Genomic DNA, 18,993 nt, shown 5'->3' on the forward strand with positions numbered 1-18,993 from the left:
AATTTCTTTGACAATCTCAATTCTTGTAATGTTTATGGTATTTTTTAAAGAAATTTTAAGCATATATATCATTTGAGGTCCTACATGTCCCTACCTCACAACAGTGAACACATGAGGATTAGAATAAAATCTTGCATCATCTAATGTAAAAATACTCTCCTGAGTTAGGACTGTGCACCTACAGTCTTAACGTAGATGCTCTTGTTGCCTTGGATCATGCAAAGCCTTTGAAAACCACAGAAAAATAATTAGTCTAGAAACTAGAATAAAGGATCAATAATATACATAACAAAAAGTTTAAAATATGCCCTCCTCCCTTTACTGTGAACAATACATAAAGAGAATATAGGAGCTGTGCATTAAACTAAATTAGAAAATCTTCATTCTAGTTTTGGCTGTTTCATAAAATGTCTGTGTACCTGATGGTACATTACTTAACTTGTACCGAGCCTCAGGTATTTTTCTGTAAAATGGAGACATGGCGAAGGGATTTGAAGTAGGTGGTCTCCAAAGCTCTCATGAGTCTAAAACTTTATAATTTGATGAAACTTCTATTTGTTTCAATTTCCCAATTTAAAATAGTGCTAACAACATGTGTCACCATGTAAGTGTCACAAGACAAGAATTACAAGAAAGAAGGTCTCATCAGTACCAGCAGAAGTCCCCTAAAAACATATTTAAAGGTACATTTTCTACAACAAATGCATGACATCAAAATTTTTCTCTTATTCTCTCTAACCTTCTTCTCCCTACCACCAAGATATGCAATGTTCCCGTTTTCTCATCTAAGCAGCCTTCTTCTTGTTCCTGAAACTTCTCCTTTCCCTTTCCTCACTCTCAGCTCCTCCATTAAACCACTCTACCACTTGGCCAGGAAGGTCTGTTAAACTAATTAGAATAATAATAGAACAGACCTCAAGGGCTAAAAACACTTCACTAATGTATTACCTCTCCAACCAACATCTAGGTTAAAGTTTTTAATACGCCTCAAGGTGCAAAGGAATAATGCACTGCTGTCGCGATTGTAAGCACTGTTCTGGGGTGATCCTGAATCCCACCAAGTAAAGTAGTAATTGTCTCTTCCTCCTCTAAGGCGACCCTGGATGCAAACTAATAGACAGTCACTTTGGCTTGCAATGTATGACACTGCAATGTCATTCTTCAGCATTCTTCAGGCTTATAGGACTGCTGTGATTAATCTGGACATTTCTTCAACTCTAAAAGTGTTTTGTTTTTTCTTTTTTTTCCTAAATAATACTTATTCTGTCTGATTAGGGACATAGGGACATTGCATAAAGCACTCCAATTGGAACACTCAGTGCATATTTAAGCCTTTCTATGTGGTTCCTTGGCCAAAGGGTCAAGAAAAAGAATACGTTGGATTGAGGGAAAACAAACAAATAAAAAACCCATGTACTACTTTGTGCAGCACTACTAAGTTAAAGAAAAAGAGAAGGAAAATGTCAATAATGTGTGTATCATATCAGACATTTTAGAACTCAGTATCACAATAGAATGATTATCACATTGTACTGTTTTATCATAATTGGCCCTAAAAAATATTAATTTTTTTCTCCTCAATGTCTTCTGATCTGAGTTTTTTCTTCTCTCCTGAATAGAAATTTCTGCTCTACTAACATAATATTTTGCATTTTTTATCTTAAATATTCGGCAGTTGAAATTGCATTCCTGTAATTATAATTATAACTAATAGTCCTTCCATTTCCCATGTCATAATTAATGTCAAGTTCTATTAGAGCACAATCATGCTGCCTTTTCACTTATGATGCCTCTTTTATTTTCACAACATTTATGGTATACTGAATTAAGCAATAAAGAGTTCTAAAGGCCTTCTAAAGGATAGCCTTTGGATCATAGATGCTTAGTAAACTGAAACTGACTTGTAAAATATTTTCACATTACTTTTAAACCAAATAGAAAATAGCCTCTTTGTGCTATTTGTTCAACCTCAATAGGTGAAAAAAGAAATCAATGATTCAGTGATAAATATGTTAGATTTACTAAGAGGTTATTTAATGTGCTCTCAGCGAGGATGCGAGAACAGAAAACAACAAAACAAAATATCTAGAAATCATACATGTCGACTGCAATGTATGACATATACAGATGTGTCGGCTTAATTGCAGCAATTTTGAGGGCAGTAAAATACACTTTGATACCCATAGATTAATTTTTCATAGGCCGTTGTTATACTGTTACTACACTGCTTTTAAACTGCTTCCAGAAGACACAACTTTACTATTGAACTATTTAAGAAAAACAGAACCATATATTATTGGCAGTATTGAAATTAGAATTCAAAGGTAGTGCACAACTTGAACAATTTGAAATGCAATTTAGAGGAAGACAAATAATATAAAATTAACAGCTTCATAAATATTAAAAAAAGGAGGCCTGCTGGCACAGTGGTTAAACTCTCAGCTGCTAAATGAAGGGTCAGCAGTTCGAACCCACCAACTGCTCCTTGGGAGCAAGATGTGGCAGTCTGCTTCCACAAAGATTACAGCCTTGGAAACCCTATGGGGCAGTTCTACTCTGCCCTATAGGGTTGCTATGAGTCAAAACATACTCAGTGGCAATGGATTTTGTTTTTTGTTTTTAAATATTTGAAAGCATGTTACAAGACCTTTGCCAGATACACGGCAAAATAGATGCCCTACACGCATTTAAAATAAAATATGGGACTGTATTTTCGAAGGTTATAAGTGACCAAATCTGCTTCAGAGGGCCAGAAAGTGACTGAATCTGTGTCCATATTTATGTGAGGCCCACAAATAATGTAATTAAACCTTACAGCACTGGCTCCTGTTTTTTGCCCTCATTAGAATCTTTTAATATCTTTCCCATGTGGTTTACATGTCCTCAAGAAAAGTTACGCATCCTCAATATCATGTTACATATAACTTTATATGTAACATAAATGTAAGGAGAAAATATATATGGAGCAAACCACAGATTCAAGAAAACAATTTCAATGTTACTCTTTGGGAGATTTGCATATAAAAACATGTCTAGAACCCATGAAGAAACTTTTAAACAGTTATGCAAGTCTTTTTTAATCAGTTATTTATGCTGTTTTATATGATTTCTGCGTAAACCTTCTTGAGATTATGAGGAATCAAAAAAACTGTGGAGCAGCATTAAAACGTGGTTTGAGGAATGAGGATAATATCAGTTAATAGGATTTGTAACTTACAGAGAGACATTCATCCCATTTGTAATAAGGCCAATTGTATTGTTGGATTTTTAATTATGGATATATACTGTAATACTTATAAAGTGTTCTAAACTGATACCAGTGTGGGACGTTTCAGGTCAGTTCCCAAATTTAAAGGGCCTGGAGCAAAAATTCAAATAAAGGCTCTCTTACCATATGATTGAATTTTTAAAATTATAAATCAGCTAAATAAACTGTTAAATAAAATATGTTCTCTCCTCCATCCTTAAAAATACACCATCAAAACAACCTAGAAAGCCAAGTCAAATTTAGAATTTTGAGAGTTTACTAAGATTAGAGCTGGAATAGGATGGTATAGAGAGAGCCAGCCCCCATTCCTCAGCCCCCAGCTCACCCCTCTTCTTACCCCTTAACCCAACATTGTACTTTACTGGACTCATACACAAGCATGCAGGCGGGCACCTCTGAACATTCCAACTCTGTCCTCACCACTTTCCCCGACAAATAACTGTCCCTCGGCCACCCTCTTGGATCCAGGGGTCAACACACCAGCAGCACACTCTGCTCTCAGGAAAATGGACCTGGGATGGACTTGCTCAGGCCTTGGAAGTGGACTCAGGTCCAGTGGACGGAGAATCTTCAGGTCCTGGGTAGCTGCAGTGCTTTCCAGAAGTGGAGGCATAGACTCTGAGTAGGCAATTTCCCTTAGCTCTTAGGATTTCTTGCCCAATGAGAGGTATGTGACCAAAAGGTGTTCACCAGAGGGATTCTTTCTAAATTTCAGGGCTCAAGAGAAGGACCCTCCTCTTGCTAAGCTTCAAGGGCAGTTCATAATAAAGCAAGTAATTTTATGCAAGTTGGAAACTCAAGAACTAGAGACAGCTTTCTTTCCTCAAGTGACAGAAACACTCAACAGAGTCACTAACGGGGAAGCAATAGTCCTTCATAAAGAACATCTATAACTTTGCATCCTGACAAAAGAAAATTACTTCCTCTCAAATATTTCCAAGACCACAACCATAAATTCACTGCATAACTATAGTAATGTTAATAATAATGCTATTTGAAGGGTATGTGGTGCCTTCTTACAAACATTAGTTTTTATTTCACACTTCTTTCAAAAATATTTGAGATGTGTAAAAGCAGATATCCTGATTTCTCAGTTTATAACAGGAGAAACTCAGCATAGATGGGCTAAGTAGTTCTTCTGAGATCTCAAGATCTCAAGTCAAATATTGGCAAAGTTGGTAACAACTGGAATAGAATCCAAGCCCTCCTGACTTTCAGTGAACCCCCTCCCATGTTGAGATACCATTTTGTGGAATCTTTCTGGCTCAGTGAAACTAAAGCTAAGCTCTACAAGCAAACCATAAATCTGTATTTTTCTATTCCTCTCCTAATACTTAAGCATCTCTACTTCTAGGTCTTTAGAATCCTTGCCATCAACAAAAAACAAAGTTATAAGTAATAATTTACCCAGTATAGATGAATACTATTTTCTGTAAACATAGTTATTAAACAGTAGTACAGGAGCAAACTAGAAATAACCACAGAATCAAGAAAGACTTAAAATGTTACTCTCTTGGGCTGAGAGGGTGCATAATTTTGCAAACTGTACTTTTATTTGGACTGATTTTATTTCTAGATGTTATTTAAACTATCAGCTCATGTCAAAGTGGTTTGATAGTCCAACACTTCACGTGTAGTGAAAAATTCAAATAAAAGATAAAATCATAAAGATCCCACAAAAGATGGTCGGGAACCACCCAGGCTGACGCCACCACTAACGAAAGTAATTAAGGGAGGTGAAAAGAGGATTTAAATGTCATTCCATCAAAGCATGGACCTACCTGAATCATATGCAAAATCTCTGGGTTCCTGTTTAATCATCAGAGGAGGGGGGAAACTTTGGCTGGCCGCACTGCCAACCATGGTGTTGTGTTCATACACTGGGTCATGGTACTCCTGCTTAAAGCCTTGAGGTGGGAAGGGGATGTTTGGCTCAGACATCTGGCGTTGGTACATAGGACGTCCTTCCCTTGGCATTGTCGGCAAAGGAGGAAAGGAATTACAGGGTTCAGAAAGCTGACGGCGAAATCTGGAAAATAAGACAGCGTGTTTCAGATAAAACGGTAATAAGGACCATTCTTTAAAATACTGGTATGATTTTTAACTGCTTAATTAATGAACAGGACACCAGCTGACCCAAAGTGTAAATCTTTAACGAAGACTAGATTTCTTTTCCTAGTTCAGTAGCACTACGCTTTTTAATCATAACATGACTTGTGTTTCACTTCTAATCAGTCCCTTGCAGCACCTCTTCAGTACATTACAGTAAGTTAAAGGTATAGTTTGAGTAGAGATAGGATGCACTCTTTTGAGGAAGTACATATCCTAACAGCTAAAATGCCAAATTCTAAATAAATTGGATTATTTATATAACATCCACATTAAAAGGGTCTTAAATAATTTTATATAATAAAAACCAGGGAAAAAAGAAAGGAACTGGTCTCAGATTTTATCTTCTATCTTTTAATTCTCTTACCAAACTAAGCAACAAATAAATAAAAAAAACAACCAAACAAAAACCTACCTATTGGTAACTTTCGGTTACCATCAGTTACTGAGTGATCGTGAGAGGGATCCTTGACTCTCTTCTGAAATGGACAGGACTCTAATTCCTCAATAATGTCTTAATTAACATTACCCTCTAGTGAGGAATAAACTGGATATTACAGTGGCTGAAATAAAGGGTGGCTTTAAAAAGACCACTTCTTTACTGTCAAACAGCAATGAAACATGTTGGCTTCGAATAGCATCAAACAAAATAGCAGGTTGATAAAAATAAGCATATAATATACAACAGACTTTGTATTTTCATACAAAGATGAAAATAACATTTTCACATTGCATAGATTTGGGGCAAGTCATGTTGTTAGGTCATGAAGACGTTCTGAGGCCTTGGTGGAAGCCTGAGAGTGAGTCTGCTTGCTTCGTTCTCGGTTTTACTGTTTAATGATTGGCTAATCACATAATCGTTCTGTTCTGTGTTTCTCATCCATAATATCATTGACCCACCACAAAAGATGTGGATTAATAAAAGATTTGAAAGTGCTCTAACAATGCCCCAGGAGTGCTTAAAAATAACCTATCCAATATTTCTATGAGCAAACATAGGCCTTTGAACCACCATCTCCCGCCCACTAAAATCATTGCTTAGACTTTAGCTTGGAAAGTTAGCATTTAATTTTTGTAATGTTAAATGAAAATAAGGTAACAGCTAAAGAATGGCAAAGCAATTGTTTCAGGATTTCTACGAATGCCCCATTCTGTGGTTTAACTCTAGGCTCACCGGCTGCCATGTAAAGCACTGACATTCCACCTACACCTGCAGAAAATACACTTAGAAACTTGGATATTGCAAAACAGTTAGGCTGACTGGCACTGCATTCATTTCCCTTCTCTTGCTTATTTCATTAGCCAAAAAAAGAAACAGAAATTATCATTAAGAACTGTCAAGGAGTGAATCAGAAAATTGTAACTTGAAGTTAAAATAAGAAACCAGCTCACTTGTGCAGCCTTAAAAGGAAGTTAATAATACTTGTACTGAAAGCTTTGTAAGAAATCAAACCATTTGTTTTTACGGCTCGATCTGATTCCAGTTGGTACCTGCTGGGGACCATTTCTCGACCTGATTCCAGTTGGTACTTACTGGGGACCATGTATATACCGAACACACATACTTCATAGGAAGCTGTATGTTTTTGATGCAACTCTCATGAACCCCTGACCTAGGGTGAAGAGAAAGTGATTCACAAAGCTTCTGCAAGAGAGATAATGGTATTGAGAGTCGATGAGAGTTTAAGGGTGTAAGTGGTGGGAAACAGGGAGAAAAGAGACAGGGTTCCTGCACAGTAGGTTCAGGAAAAAGTGCCAAAGGGCTGACCCAAGGAGCAGAGTGAGCCTGAGGAAAGGAAGCAGGGTGCAGGCCAGCTGGCCACAAAGCATTCCCAGATGAAGTGGGGTGCCTGAGTTGGAGGTGGCTATCTGGGAGAGGATTTGTTCCCAGAGCAAATCTGCCATTTATAACTGAGGTACTGTCATTTGTTGGCCAGGGCCCTCCAAGCATCCTCCTCAGAAACATAAGGCTTCAGAGATTTTCCTAGGATTGGCCAGCTGGTACTGTCCTCAAAACTCAGTTGGGGGCAGTGGGAAAAGACCCTGAGCTTCCCTCTTATAGTTCCGGGCCGGCTGTTCTCAGTCTCAAATATTCGACTTCAAGTAGAGAAATTAAAATGGATTTGGCTAAAGCATCTCAAGTTAGGTCACCTAAAAACAGGCACACTGCTTGTTCAGCAGGCACCCTCTGTAAGAAATAACCCTTCTACACAGAGAGCAAACTACACAGTCTACAGTTCTGGCACTCCTTTGAGGTGTGAGAGACTCGATTATCAAGAACTCTGGGAAGTCGCCAGAGTGGGCAAAACAAAATTTGCTTTTTTGTTCATACACTTTTTTTCCCTTTTAGTCCTGCACAATGTGCTTCTGTTTAAAAGGCCCACCCTGCAGTAAGAATTCTTTCATCTGTGTTTACAAAACTGTTTACACAGATGCGCATACCATTATGCTCTGACAAGGTCTCAACTCTACAGGGTGAGAAGGGAAAGAGAATGGTAAGCATTTAATAACTAAAGCACAAGAGGAGTTAGTGATGGAAACAAAGATAGAAAAGATATGACTTAGTTTCATTTTGGAAAGAATGCTTTTATCTTATGCCTTCATACCAAAAAAAAATTACTGACTTTGAGAGTAAGTCCCTTCAAACAATCTATAAAAAGCAGATTTGAGTGTTCCCTAATTTTCAGAAAGATGCCAGCAGCATATCTTCTGCTTTCCTGTGCTGACCTAAAGGATTCCTTTGGCTAAGTTATTTTTAAAATGGTGTATCAGTCAGAGCCTGTTTGCACTGGCTTATGAGAGTAGATTGATAAATTTTCAGGAATTTTGTCAGCTGTTAACACAGCCCTTATTAAAAATTAAATTACATAAATTTACAGTTAAATAAATCATATTAAAAAACAAAGGCAATAAAAACTCAAAATTTATCACTTTCTAGTTATTTTACTACATTTCACTACTAACTATGCTCTTGAAGTTATTTACATCCATTATACTTATATAGTGGAAGTACTACAATAGTGGCGTGCTAGTGCACATTTCTTTCCAACACTACATTCAATGACATCACACTGATGGCTTGTACTTGACCATGGGGGCAGCTTTTACATCACAGACTTGGCAAATACTACAAATCAGAGAGCCTGTTGATAAATAATTACTAGCACGATACTGCTTATATGTAAGTACAAGGTAGAAGAGGGAAGGAGGGATGCTGTACATGATCAACCTGTGCATTAAGAAGTATATTAAGGTCATGACTAAGGATTTGTAAAGGTCCTTTAATATTTTATTTAAATATAAATTTATTTGTCTCTAGGAATCAAGAATTACCAGTCTCAGCAGCCTCCCTAAGTCCCCACTCTAGTTCTTGTCTTGATCCTTTAAGTGACACTAAGTGAGACTCTTAACACTTAACTTCATATTCTCAGTGTCCAGTTCATGCATCTCTGGGCATTTAATATTCATCACTTGCAAAAGATGGTAAATATTTTAATCAAATAAGTTCTATTCTGCAAAATTATATATAGCTAAGCCATTCAATCTCAAGTAAAGAACCTAATTCCATAAGCCACCTACTAAAATTAGTCTCCTAACTTTATAGAACAAGTACACACATATGCTCATAAAAATGGTATGATCTGATTTAAAGTTTAAGTGAAGCAATTTAATTCAAGCAAAGCAAAAGGGAAATGTTGAAATGTCAGTATATAGATTAATTTTCCATTTTAGCAACCTATTTAAATGTTTATAAAAGGAATGTTTATAAATGACCTTCTCCACAAATTATTTATAACTACAGATACAGCAAGCTCTTTGTAAATATATTTTGCAAAGATGTGCAACATTGGTAGAGTCACCTTAAATTTACTATGAGGTCTTCAGAAGTGGTAATAGGAATTTCTCCCAAGAGTGCTAAAAGCAATTTTAAAAAATGGCATCTGCAGTTTACCTGTGGTCCATGGGGTAGCTGCTATCTTGTATGGATTGCGATGGAGGGAGGTGAGCTGGGAAGGCCCGGTCAGGTTTAGGAGTGTGAGTTGAGTTTGGAGATGCATGATGCCGTGGGGACACTGGCGTGCTGGATGGTGTTGGGGGATTGGAGGGCCTCATTCCCACTTGTGGCTTCTGATCATAGGCACTGCCCAAGGAACAAGAGAAAACAGAACGTTTATTTCTCTGGAATGATTTAAAAAAATTAAAAAATGTTTCCAGTTCAACAAGAAAAAAAATATTTTAAGCTTGTCATAAGGAAATTTGAATATACGTTTTTCTTTTTAATTCCAGAACATGTAAACTTCAAAATCACCACATCCTTAAACAAAAGATAGCATAATTCATTCATAACCTGGTAACAACATGAATAAAGCCCTAGTTTTTTTTTTTTTTTTTTAATATGTGTACAAACAACTTGGCATAGGGAAAACCACTGTCAATGAAAGTAGTGGTATTACTTCCACCTATTCTTGATATACCTCCTTGACAAGTTTGACAGATCTTTCCTAAATCTTTTAAATATTTCTGGTATTATAATTCTTCTTCTATATGATATAATGTTTTAGAATAAGAACTAACATCCGTTTAACAAAATGTAGCCCATACCTGGCTTGCCTTTATTTGTGGTAGAACTTTAAGAAGCAATGGTTTTGACTCATTTTCATTTTATTTATCTGTTAAATAAAGGATGCTTAGCATTAACTTCCTCACATGAAATAATGAAGATTAATGAGGCAAATTAAAACATATTTGATAAATTTGAACCTTTTCAGAATAAAATAATGGTAACAAAAAATGTTAAGAATAAGATCTTTTTACATCTAGCTCCTAAACATTCATCATTACAAAAGAATAAAACAAGTAAGCTTGTTTTTAATATTTATTATTAATTTAAATAACTTTCCTATGTGTAGCTTTTGAGAATGATTTAACTAATTTTTATAAATTTACTAAATTTCTAAACAAAAAGAAAATTTCTAGGTTAAAATACTGTATTTTCTTTTAAAATAAAAGGCATTCATCAATATACATATTTTCCTTCGAAAAAGGAACATTTATGTTTTAATTGGCTTATAAAATAATTCATTCTCTTGCATCACCTACACAATAGAATTATAATCAAAAGTGCAAAAACACTTCATAGAAATGAAGGAGTATGTGCTGCTTAAGTCTACTATAACTTTAAAACAAAGTCAACGTGTTCGGTTCTACCTAAGTTCTTACCATTATTGCCAAATAAAACCTACTTCTTTAAAAATGTTTCACCTGTTTCATTCCCAGTGAAAAAATAAGAAAACAAGATATATTTTCTGCCCTAGCATACTAATTTTTTTCCCCACGAATGGTTGTATTAAATTCTATTGTTTGCCTAGTGATAATAGTATCAGAATTTATTTACATACATCATATATCACTGTGGGAATTATGGTTCCTAAGAAGAGACTCAAAACATCCAAGCAATTGTTCTACTGCTAATAATTTATGGATGCCAAATACAAATATAAAACAGTGATCTCACAGTCACACTTACGATCAATGCTGAAATGCAAGGACAATTCCGTATCTAACCGGTTCATTGATTAAAAATTCTTCAATAATAATGCCATGTATATATAGTATTCTTAAGAAGAACATGCAAAAATAAAACTAAACTATAAAATAACTCAAATTGACCAATATTATCTCAGTATGCTTTGATAGTTAGCTTCTGGAAAAGATCTTTTTTATAAAAGCTTTGCAATTTCAACAGAGCTGGCTCATAATTTCCGGCTCTAGTGAAGCTTCTAGAAAAACAGATATAAAAGACAAGTTTGCGAGAACAAACAGTGACCGAATATCCGAGTATTGGTCAGCTGCTATGAGACTGAAGAAGCCTAGACTTCTTAAATCCTATATATCTTGGATATAAAGAGTGTAAGTAGTAAACTTACAAGGAGTGGAAGACCCCTTTGCATAATAATGTATTCTGAACATGAACTGGTATGTCTTATAAAGCAGTGCAAATATTTGTAATAATTTATAAGTTTCCAAACTGCCTCCAAAAGGAACTAAACTAAGTTTCTACTGTGATTGAGAGTAATAATATTCAATACACAGTGCCAAGTTTTTCTTTATGCAATTAGAGGCCAAAATGAAAAGTAACAGAATGCAATTTACTGTGAAGGGTTTTTAATGAACATATAGGTTATCAAATTTTCTAACAAATGTACTTTTACTGCTCCACCCTATATTATCATCAGAGGGAACAACTGGCTTTTTAATAGATAATAGCCTCTGCTAAGCTTTATGAAATTCTAGTTTTATTGCAATTGTCCATGAATGCATCTTATAGATCATCTGCAAAGCCTGTCAGATAACTAATGTACTGCTCAGACCTGCCAAATGTTTCATTTTTCTACAAACTCTCTGTCTAAAGTGCATAATGCATTCATTCTAATGAGAACTTCTGAAAGCTGCTAATGCCAAGTAAGACCCTCTTTTCAAACCCAAGATGCATCACTACAGTAGAAAAATGACTAACGATTTGGATAAAAATTATTGCCTTAAAATGACTCTAAAAGTGTGTGATCAAATGGTAAACGGTTCTTCAGAGTTCTGCTAAATGCATTACCTAATTAGCCTGTTAAATGCTGAAGTTGTAACTCATAAAGTATGACTTGAGATTTTATATTATCTTGAATTTTTTGTTTCAATAAAAACCCCCATCTTATATGCATACACGTGGTTGCTTTACCTGACATTGTACAGGCACTTTTCTCCATAGCTGAATTTAAAGGGCTGTTCTTGACTGCACGCAGAGCCAAGTTCTGAACATGGACTGTGGGGCTCTTTCTTGATTTTCAGTGGTAGGCCATGAAAAGCCACTAGAAAACAAAACAAAATAACCACATAAGTTATATGCAGTTAGAAATTAAGTATATTAATCTGTTCTACAGCTCATTTAAAAGGTCACTAGCATATTTAATATTAACTTGCACAGATAAGAATAACCACATTTATTGAATTTCAATGGAAGAAAATAAACTGGAAAACCTGTGTATACTCTTTTTCTGCTTTTATTGTGTAACAAACTGCATGCTTGAATTCTCTCTCATTACTTCAAGTAAAACCAATAATTTGTGATACGTTTAGCTGATATTAACAATGCTAGACCCTCAATTTTCAGAAAGTAACTTTTGAAAATATTTCAGAAAGATTTCTAATGACTAAAATATAAAAAATATAACTGATTGTCCAAGAATTAGCTGAAGCCTTCAATATAATTTTACCCATTACTGAAAGGAAAATATCACAAAGGCATCAATGGTAATGATTTAATGGAATGACAACTGGAGTTTGAGGCAAACAAAAACAGCCTACAATTCCAGTAGTAACTGATGATACTTTGGTCAAAAACTCAACATCTTTGAGCATAGTGCTCATCTATAGAGGTAAATGTACCTGCCAGTTACCGGAACTGTAAAGATGAAATATGAGAAATACGTGAAATTTATTTATAACATGTTATTTATCATAAAATGATTATTCTATATGAAATGCTCTTGTCTTCTTTCTCATATGATTTAATGTATGATTGTGTTTATATTATTCAATGATTAATATAATACAAAGGTTATACCAGAAGATATGTGAAGACTAGAAGAAATATGTATACCTTCTGGGGAAATCATAGCTTTAAAATTAATAAATAAAATAACATCCAATATGCATTTTATTATTTTATATGAAACAGACAAACAAACAAAAATCCACACACACTTATCAGAGATGTCATTAGAATTCAGGTTTTAGTATAAATAGGTAATTCATAAAACGAAAAAGATAAGGGTAAAATAGGCATCAGAATAGGGTTTTTTTTTTATATACAATATGCCCAAGTCTGATTAATCAAAGAAAAAACATAGGAAAAACACAAGTTCTGGATATTAATTCTAACTCCTATAAACACTGGAATTAAAACACAAAATGTCTGCGTTCTATAAAGGAATAAATGACTAGAGAAACTTAGTGGTTTATGATGTTGTTCACTCTTGATTATAATATTACAGCATTATAATCTTATATTAGCTTATATGTCATATACAATTTTCAATAGAAAAATTTGATACCAAGAGCTATCAAGCTTCAGGAAAATTTATAATATTTATTTGTATAAGCACACAATTTTGATAGAAATGTTCAATGGTACTCAAAAGCTATCTGAAACATTCTAGAAAACAAATTTGACAAAGAAATAAACAAACTTCACTTAAATTAGACACTTTTAAAAAAAACTTAGGCAGCTGGTTGGTGCAAATAGTTAAGCACATGACTACTAGCCAAAAAGTTGGTGGTTTGAACCCACCCAGGAGCACTTTGGAAGACAGGCTGTGCAGTTATATGCAGTTAGAAGGTCACAGCCTAGAAAATCCTACAGAGCACTTTTACTCTACACGTGGGGTCACCATGAGTCAGAATAGACTCCACAGCAGCTAACAACAACAACAACGAAAAGCTTAATAATAATAAAATAATCACACTGGCTGGTCTATTTGAAGTGTTTTCACAATGTAATATGTGTGTATGTGTATGTGCATGCATGCTTACTATGATTATTCAAAACAGGGTGAAAAGGAATAAGAACAAGTGAGGAAGGAAAAAAATATATACATATATATTTCCATATGTCAGGGGTACTCATATGCATTAAATTTACGAAGTCAGAAAGTAGTAACTTATTAACCATTCAGACAGAGATGATTAAGAACCTCAAGAATGTATTATAAACCTTTAGCTAGACTGACAAAGAAAGGAAGAGAAAAGATGGCCAATAACAAAAATAAAAAATGAAAGCGGACACATTGCAACTCACCTAATAGAAATAAGGACAATTAGGACAGAATATTATGAACAACTCCATGGCAACAAACTGGATAACCTAGATGAAATGGACAAATTCTTAGACACACACAACCTACACAAACTGACTCAAGAGGATATAGAAAGACTCAACAGACCCATAAAAAATGAAGAGATAAAATCAGTGATCAAAAACATCCCAACAAAAAAAGTACTGGACCAGATGGCCTCTCTGGGGAATTCTACAAACATTTAGAGAAGCATTGACACTAATACTGTTCAAAATCTTCCAAAAGATAGAGAAGGAAGGAACACTCCCTAATTCATTCTATGAAGCAAATATAACCCTGATACCAAAACCAGACAAAGACACCACAAGAAAAGAAAACTACAGGCCAGTATCTCTGAAGAATATAAATGCAAAAATCCTCAACAAAGTACTAGCAAACAGAATCCAATAGTATATTAAAATAGTCATGCACCATGACCAAGTGAGATTTATTCCAGGAATGCAGGGATGGTTCAATGTTAGAAAATCAATCAATGTAATATATCACATCAATAAAACCGAGGAAAACAACCACATGATCATCTCTATAGATGCAGAAAAAGCATTTGGTAAAATCCAATACCCTTTCTGGCTGAAAACCCTGAAGAAGATTGGAATAGAAGGTAAATTTCTCAATATGATTCAGGGCATATATGAAAAGTCAATAGCCAACATTATCCTTAATAGAGAGACTGACAGCTTTCTCCTTGAAATCAGAATCAAGACAAGGGTGACTTCTCTCATTGTTTCTACTCAATATTGTATTAGAAGTCCTAGCAAGAGCAATAAGACAAGAAAAAGAAATAAAAGGTATCCAGGTTGGAAAAGAATAAGTAAAATTATCTCTATTTGCAGATGCTACTATCCAAAATATAGCAAATTCCAAGCAGTCCACAATAAAACACTACAGCTAATAGAGGACTTTAGCAAAGTTGCAGGGTCCAAAGTCAACAAACAAAAATCAGTTGGGTTTCTATACACCAGCAGTGAGAAATCTGAAAGGAAAATTAGGGAAACAATTCCATTTACAACAGCATCTAAGAGAATAAAACACCTAAATATAAATATAAGGAGGGATGGAAAGGACTTTCACAATGAAAACTATAAAACACTGCTGAAAGAGATTTAAAAAGACTTAAATATATGGAAAGATGCTCAATGTTCATGCACTGGAAGACTTAATATTTTCAAGATGTCAATACTACCCAAAGCAATCTATAGATTCAATGCAATCTCGATCAAAATTCCAACAGCCTTATTCACAGAAATAGGAAAACCAACTCTCAACTTCATATGGAATGGCAAGAAGCCCTGAATAGCTAAAGCAATGCTGAAAGAATAAAATAGGAGGACACACACTTCCTGATTTTAAAACATACATCTATAGTAATCAAAACAACCTGATACTGGTATAACAATAGACATATAGACCAACAGAATAGAATTGAGAGTCCAGAAATAAACCCACACATCTATGGTCAACTGATTTTTGAGAAGGGTGCTAAGTCCATTACATGGGCAAAGAAGAGTCTCTTCAATAAACTGTGATGGGAAAATTGGATATCCACATGCAGAGAGATGATACAGGATCCGTGCCTCACACCATACACAAAAACAAATTCAAAATGGGTTAAAGACCTAAATATGCAAACTAAAACTGTAAAATTTTTACAAGAAAATGCAGGGGTAACAGGTGCCTAGGTTTAAACAATGTATTATCCAATACAATAGCAAAAGTACAAACAGCAAAAGACAAGAAAAAAAATGTACCTCATAAAAATCAAAAAATTTGTTTATCAAAAGGACTTTACAGAAAAGTTAAAAGACAAGGTACTGACTAGGAGAATGTCTTCAGAAACCATATATCCAACAAGAATCTAATAACCAAAATATATACATATAACTTTGACAACTGAACAACAAAAAGACAAATAACACAATCATAAAATGGGCTAAAGACTTGAATAGACTTTCACTAAAGAAGACATTCAAAAGGCCCCCAAACACAATGAAAAAATGCTCAGCATCATTACCCATCAGAGAGATGCAAATCAAAACTGCAATGAGATACCATTTCATTCCCTTTAGAATGGCTAAGATATAATAATAATAATAATAAATGTTGTCGAGAACGTGTGGAAATTGAGGCCCTTACCCATTGCTAGTGAGAATGCAAAATGGTGCAGCCACTGAGAAAACAGTGTGTCGGTTCCTCAAAAAACTAAAAATCGAATTATCCCATGACCCAGCAATTCCACTCCTAGGTATATACCCAAAAGACTTGAAAGCAGAGACTCAAACAGAGACTTGTACACCAACGTTCATTGCAGCACTATTCACAGTAACCAAAAGGTAGAAACAACCTAAATGCTCATCAACAGATGAATGGACAAACAAAATGTAGTACATACATACAATGGAATAAACTTAGCCAGAAGGAGAAATGAAGTCTTGATAATATGCTACAATATAGATGGAGCTGAATGACATTATACTGAATGAAATAAATCAATTACAAAAGAACAAATATTATATGACTTAACTTATATAAAAAGAAGAAACCCTGGTGACATAGTGGTTAAGTGTTATGGCTGCTAACCAAAAGGTTGGCAGTTCAAATCGACCAGGTGCTCCTTGGAAACTCTACGGGGCAGTTTCACTCTGTCTCATAGGGTCACTATGAGTCGGAATCAACGTGGCGGCAACAGGTTTGGTTTCCGGTATATAAAAACAGAAGAGTTAAGTGTCACAACTGTATAGAAAACAAAGTTTATTAGTGGCTACCAGGGGCAGAAGGGAGGAGGAAAGTGTGTGGGGGTGAGTTAACAATGATGGAAATATTGCATTGATTAACAAGGGTAAAGCTGCACAATCAATTACTGTAATTGCTGTCAGTAAGTTCTACATCTGTAAAAAGTTGAACTGGCAAAATTGTGTAGACATATTTACAACAACAACAAAAAAAGAGTAGCAACTGAGGCTGCTTATGTACAACCAAAATCCTCATGGGATTTGGTTTCTTGGTTTGGAGGTTCAGGGTCATGTTCATGGGACATCCCAGTTAACTGGCCTAATAACTTGCTTGGTGCTTTGTTCTACCTTCTAGTTCGTTGTGTAGTGCCTGGCGTCTTAAAAACTTGCAAGCAACCATCCAAGGCACAACAATTGGTTTCTATTCACCTGGAGCAACAAAGAGCATCAGGAATAGGAGGATATGGATTGTGTGGCTAATTGACTCCATGAGCAACTGCCTCCTCTGCCATGAGACCAGAAGAACTGGTTGGTGCTTACCTACTGTTACTGAACATTGATCAAAGAATCCTGATCAAAAGGGGGAAAATGCAGAGCAGAATTTAAAATTCTAATGGACTCCAGACTTCTTAGAGCCATGAAGGTTGGATGAACCCCTGAAACCATTGCCTTGAGATAATCTTTAAACCTTAAACCAAAAATATCACCTGAAGTCTTCTTATAACCAAACAATAGTTCAGCTTAACTACTACCTTGTGCAAATTATATGCTCTTTTAAGAACTATCTATACAGGATCAAACTGACAACAGCAACTTGAAAGATTAGATAGTAACCTTAGGGTGCACAGTGAATTTATGTTAATGGGAGAGGAACAACTTGGAAAAGAAATTCAAATAATGTAATCAATGCCACTAAATGGTACATGTAGCAACTGTTGAATTGGTGTATCTTTTGCTGTGTATATTCTCAACAACTACAATAAAATAAATAAAATTTAAAAAATACAAAGGACATATGATAAAACATTAACAATTCTTTCTGGGTGGTGGGTACATGTACATTTATATTTTTCTGTATTTCTTTAAAGATTTCAAAATAAAAAAATCAAAATATTGAAAAAAAATCAGTTATAACATGAGAACTTACTTGAATCCTTATTTGAACATACCACCTATAGAAAGACAATTTTGAAACCAATAAAACATTTGAATATGGACTGGGTATTTTAAGGGATAATTTAAAGAATTGTTAATTTTGTTCATTATAATAATGGCATGGTGGTTGTATAAAAAAATGGTATAATGTTAGAGATTCATAAAGTATGTAGAGATATAAAAATAAGATTCTGAAATTTTCTTTAAAATAGTCTGGCAAGAATAGAAAAATGTTAGTGGATAGAGGGGTCATTATATTATTATTAGTGGTAGCATATTCTCCTTACTTTTATGTAAGCCCTAAATTTCCCACAATAAAATTTTTTAAATGTGAAAAAAAGGGGTTTAAAGTACTATTCTACAAGAAAATTATCTACATATATATGTATGTATGTGCATACGTTTGCTACTCCTTCGGATGAGAAATATTATATGATGTAATCTTTGTAATATATTAACTGTATATGTGTTGTTTTTTTAACAAATGGTTTTTACTATTTGTTACTTCTTTGAACATATACAGCAAAATGTGTATACCTAAGTTTTAGTACTTTGAATTAAGTATCAGGGTTTCAATTTTTCTTAAGAAAAAGCAGTGGCAACATATAAAACCAAAAACACCCACCGCCGTCGAGTTGATCCGGACTCATAGTGACCCTGTAGGACAGAGTAGAACTGCCTCATAGGGTTTCCTAGGCTGTAAATCTTTACAGAAGCAGACTGCCACATCAGCTCTCCCATGGAGTGGCTGGTGGGTTCCAACCACTGACCTTTTGGTTAGCAGCTGAGCGCTTTAACCACTGTGCCACCAGTGGCAACATACAAG

The 18,993-nt window shown here is 34.9% G+C and overlaps 1 protein-coding gene across 1 annotated transcript in view; it reads right to left on the reverse strand.

Annotated features, from left to right (window-relative positions):
- ETV1 (ETS variant transcription factor 1) overlaps positions 1-18,993 on the reverse strand; it is a 103,666-nt gene that overhangs the window by 33,433 nt on the left and 51,240 nt on the right. The window contains exons 4-6 of the mRNA XM_023732272.1: positions 12,108-12,237; positions 9,330-9,518; positions 5,050-5,297 (exon numbers count right to left, since the gene is read on the reverse strand). Coding sequence (XP_023588040.1) covers positions 5,050-5,297; positions 9,330-9,518; positions 12,108-12,237 — 567 coding nt within the window. The remainder of the gene's footprint in view (positions 1-5,049; positions 5,298-9,329; positions 9,519-12,107; positions 12,238-18,993) is intronic.

Source organism: Trichechus manatus, unplaced genomic scaffold, assembly GCF_000243295.1.
Source record: "Trichechus manatus latirostris isolate Lorelei unplaced genomic scaffold, TriManLat1.0 scaffold00050, whole genome shotgun sequence".
Taxonomy (NCBI): domain Eukaryota; kingdom Metazoa; phylum Chordata; class Mammalia; order Sirenia; family Trichechidae; genus Trichechus; species Trichechus manatus.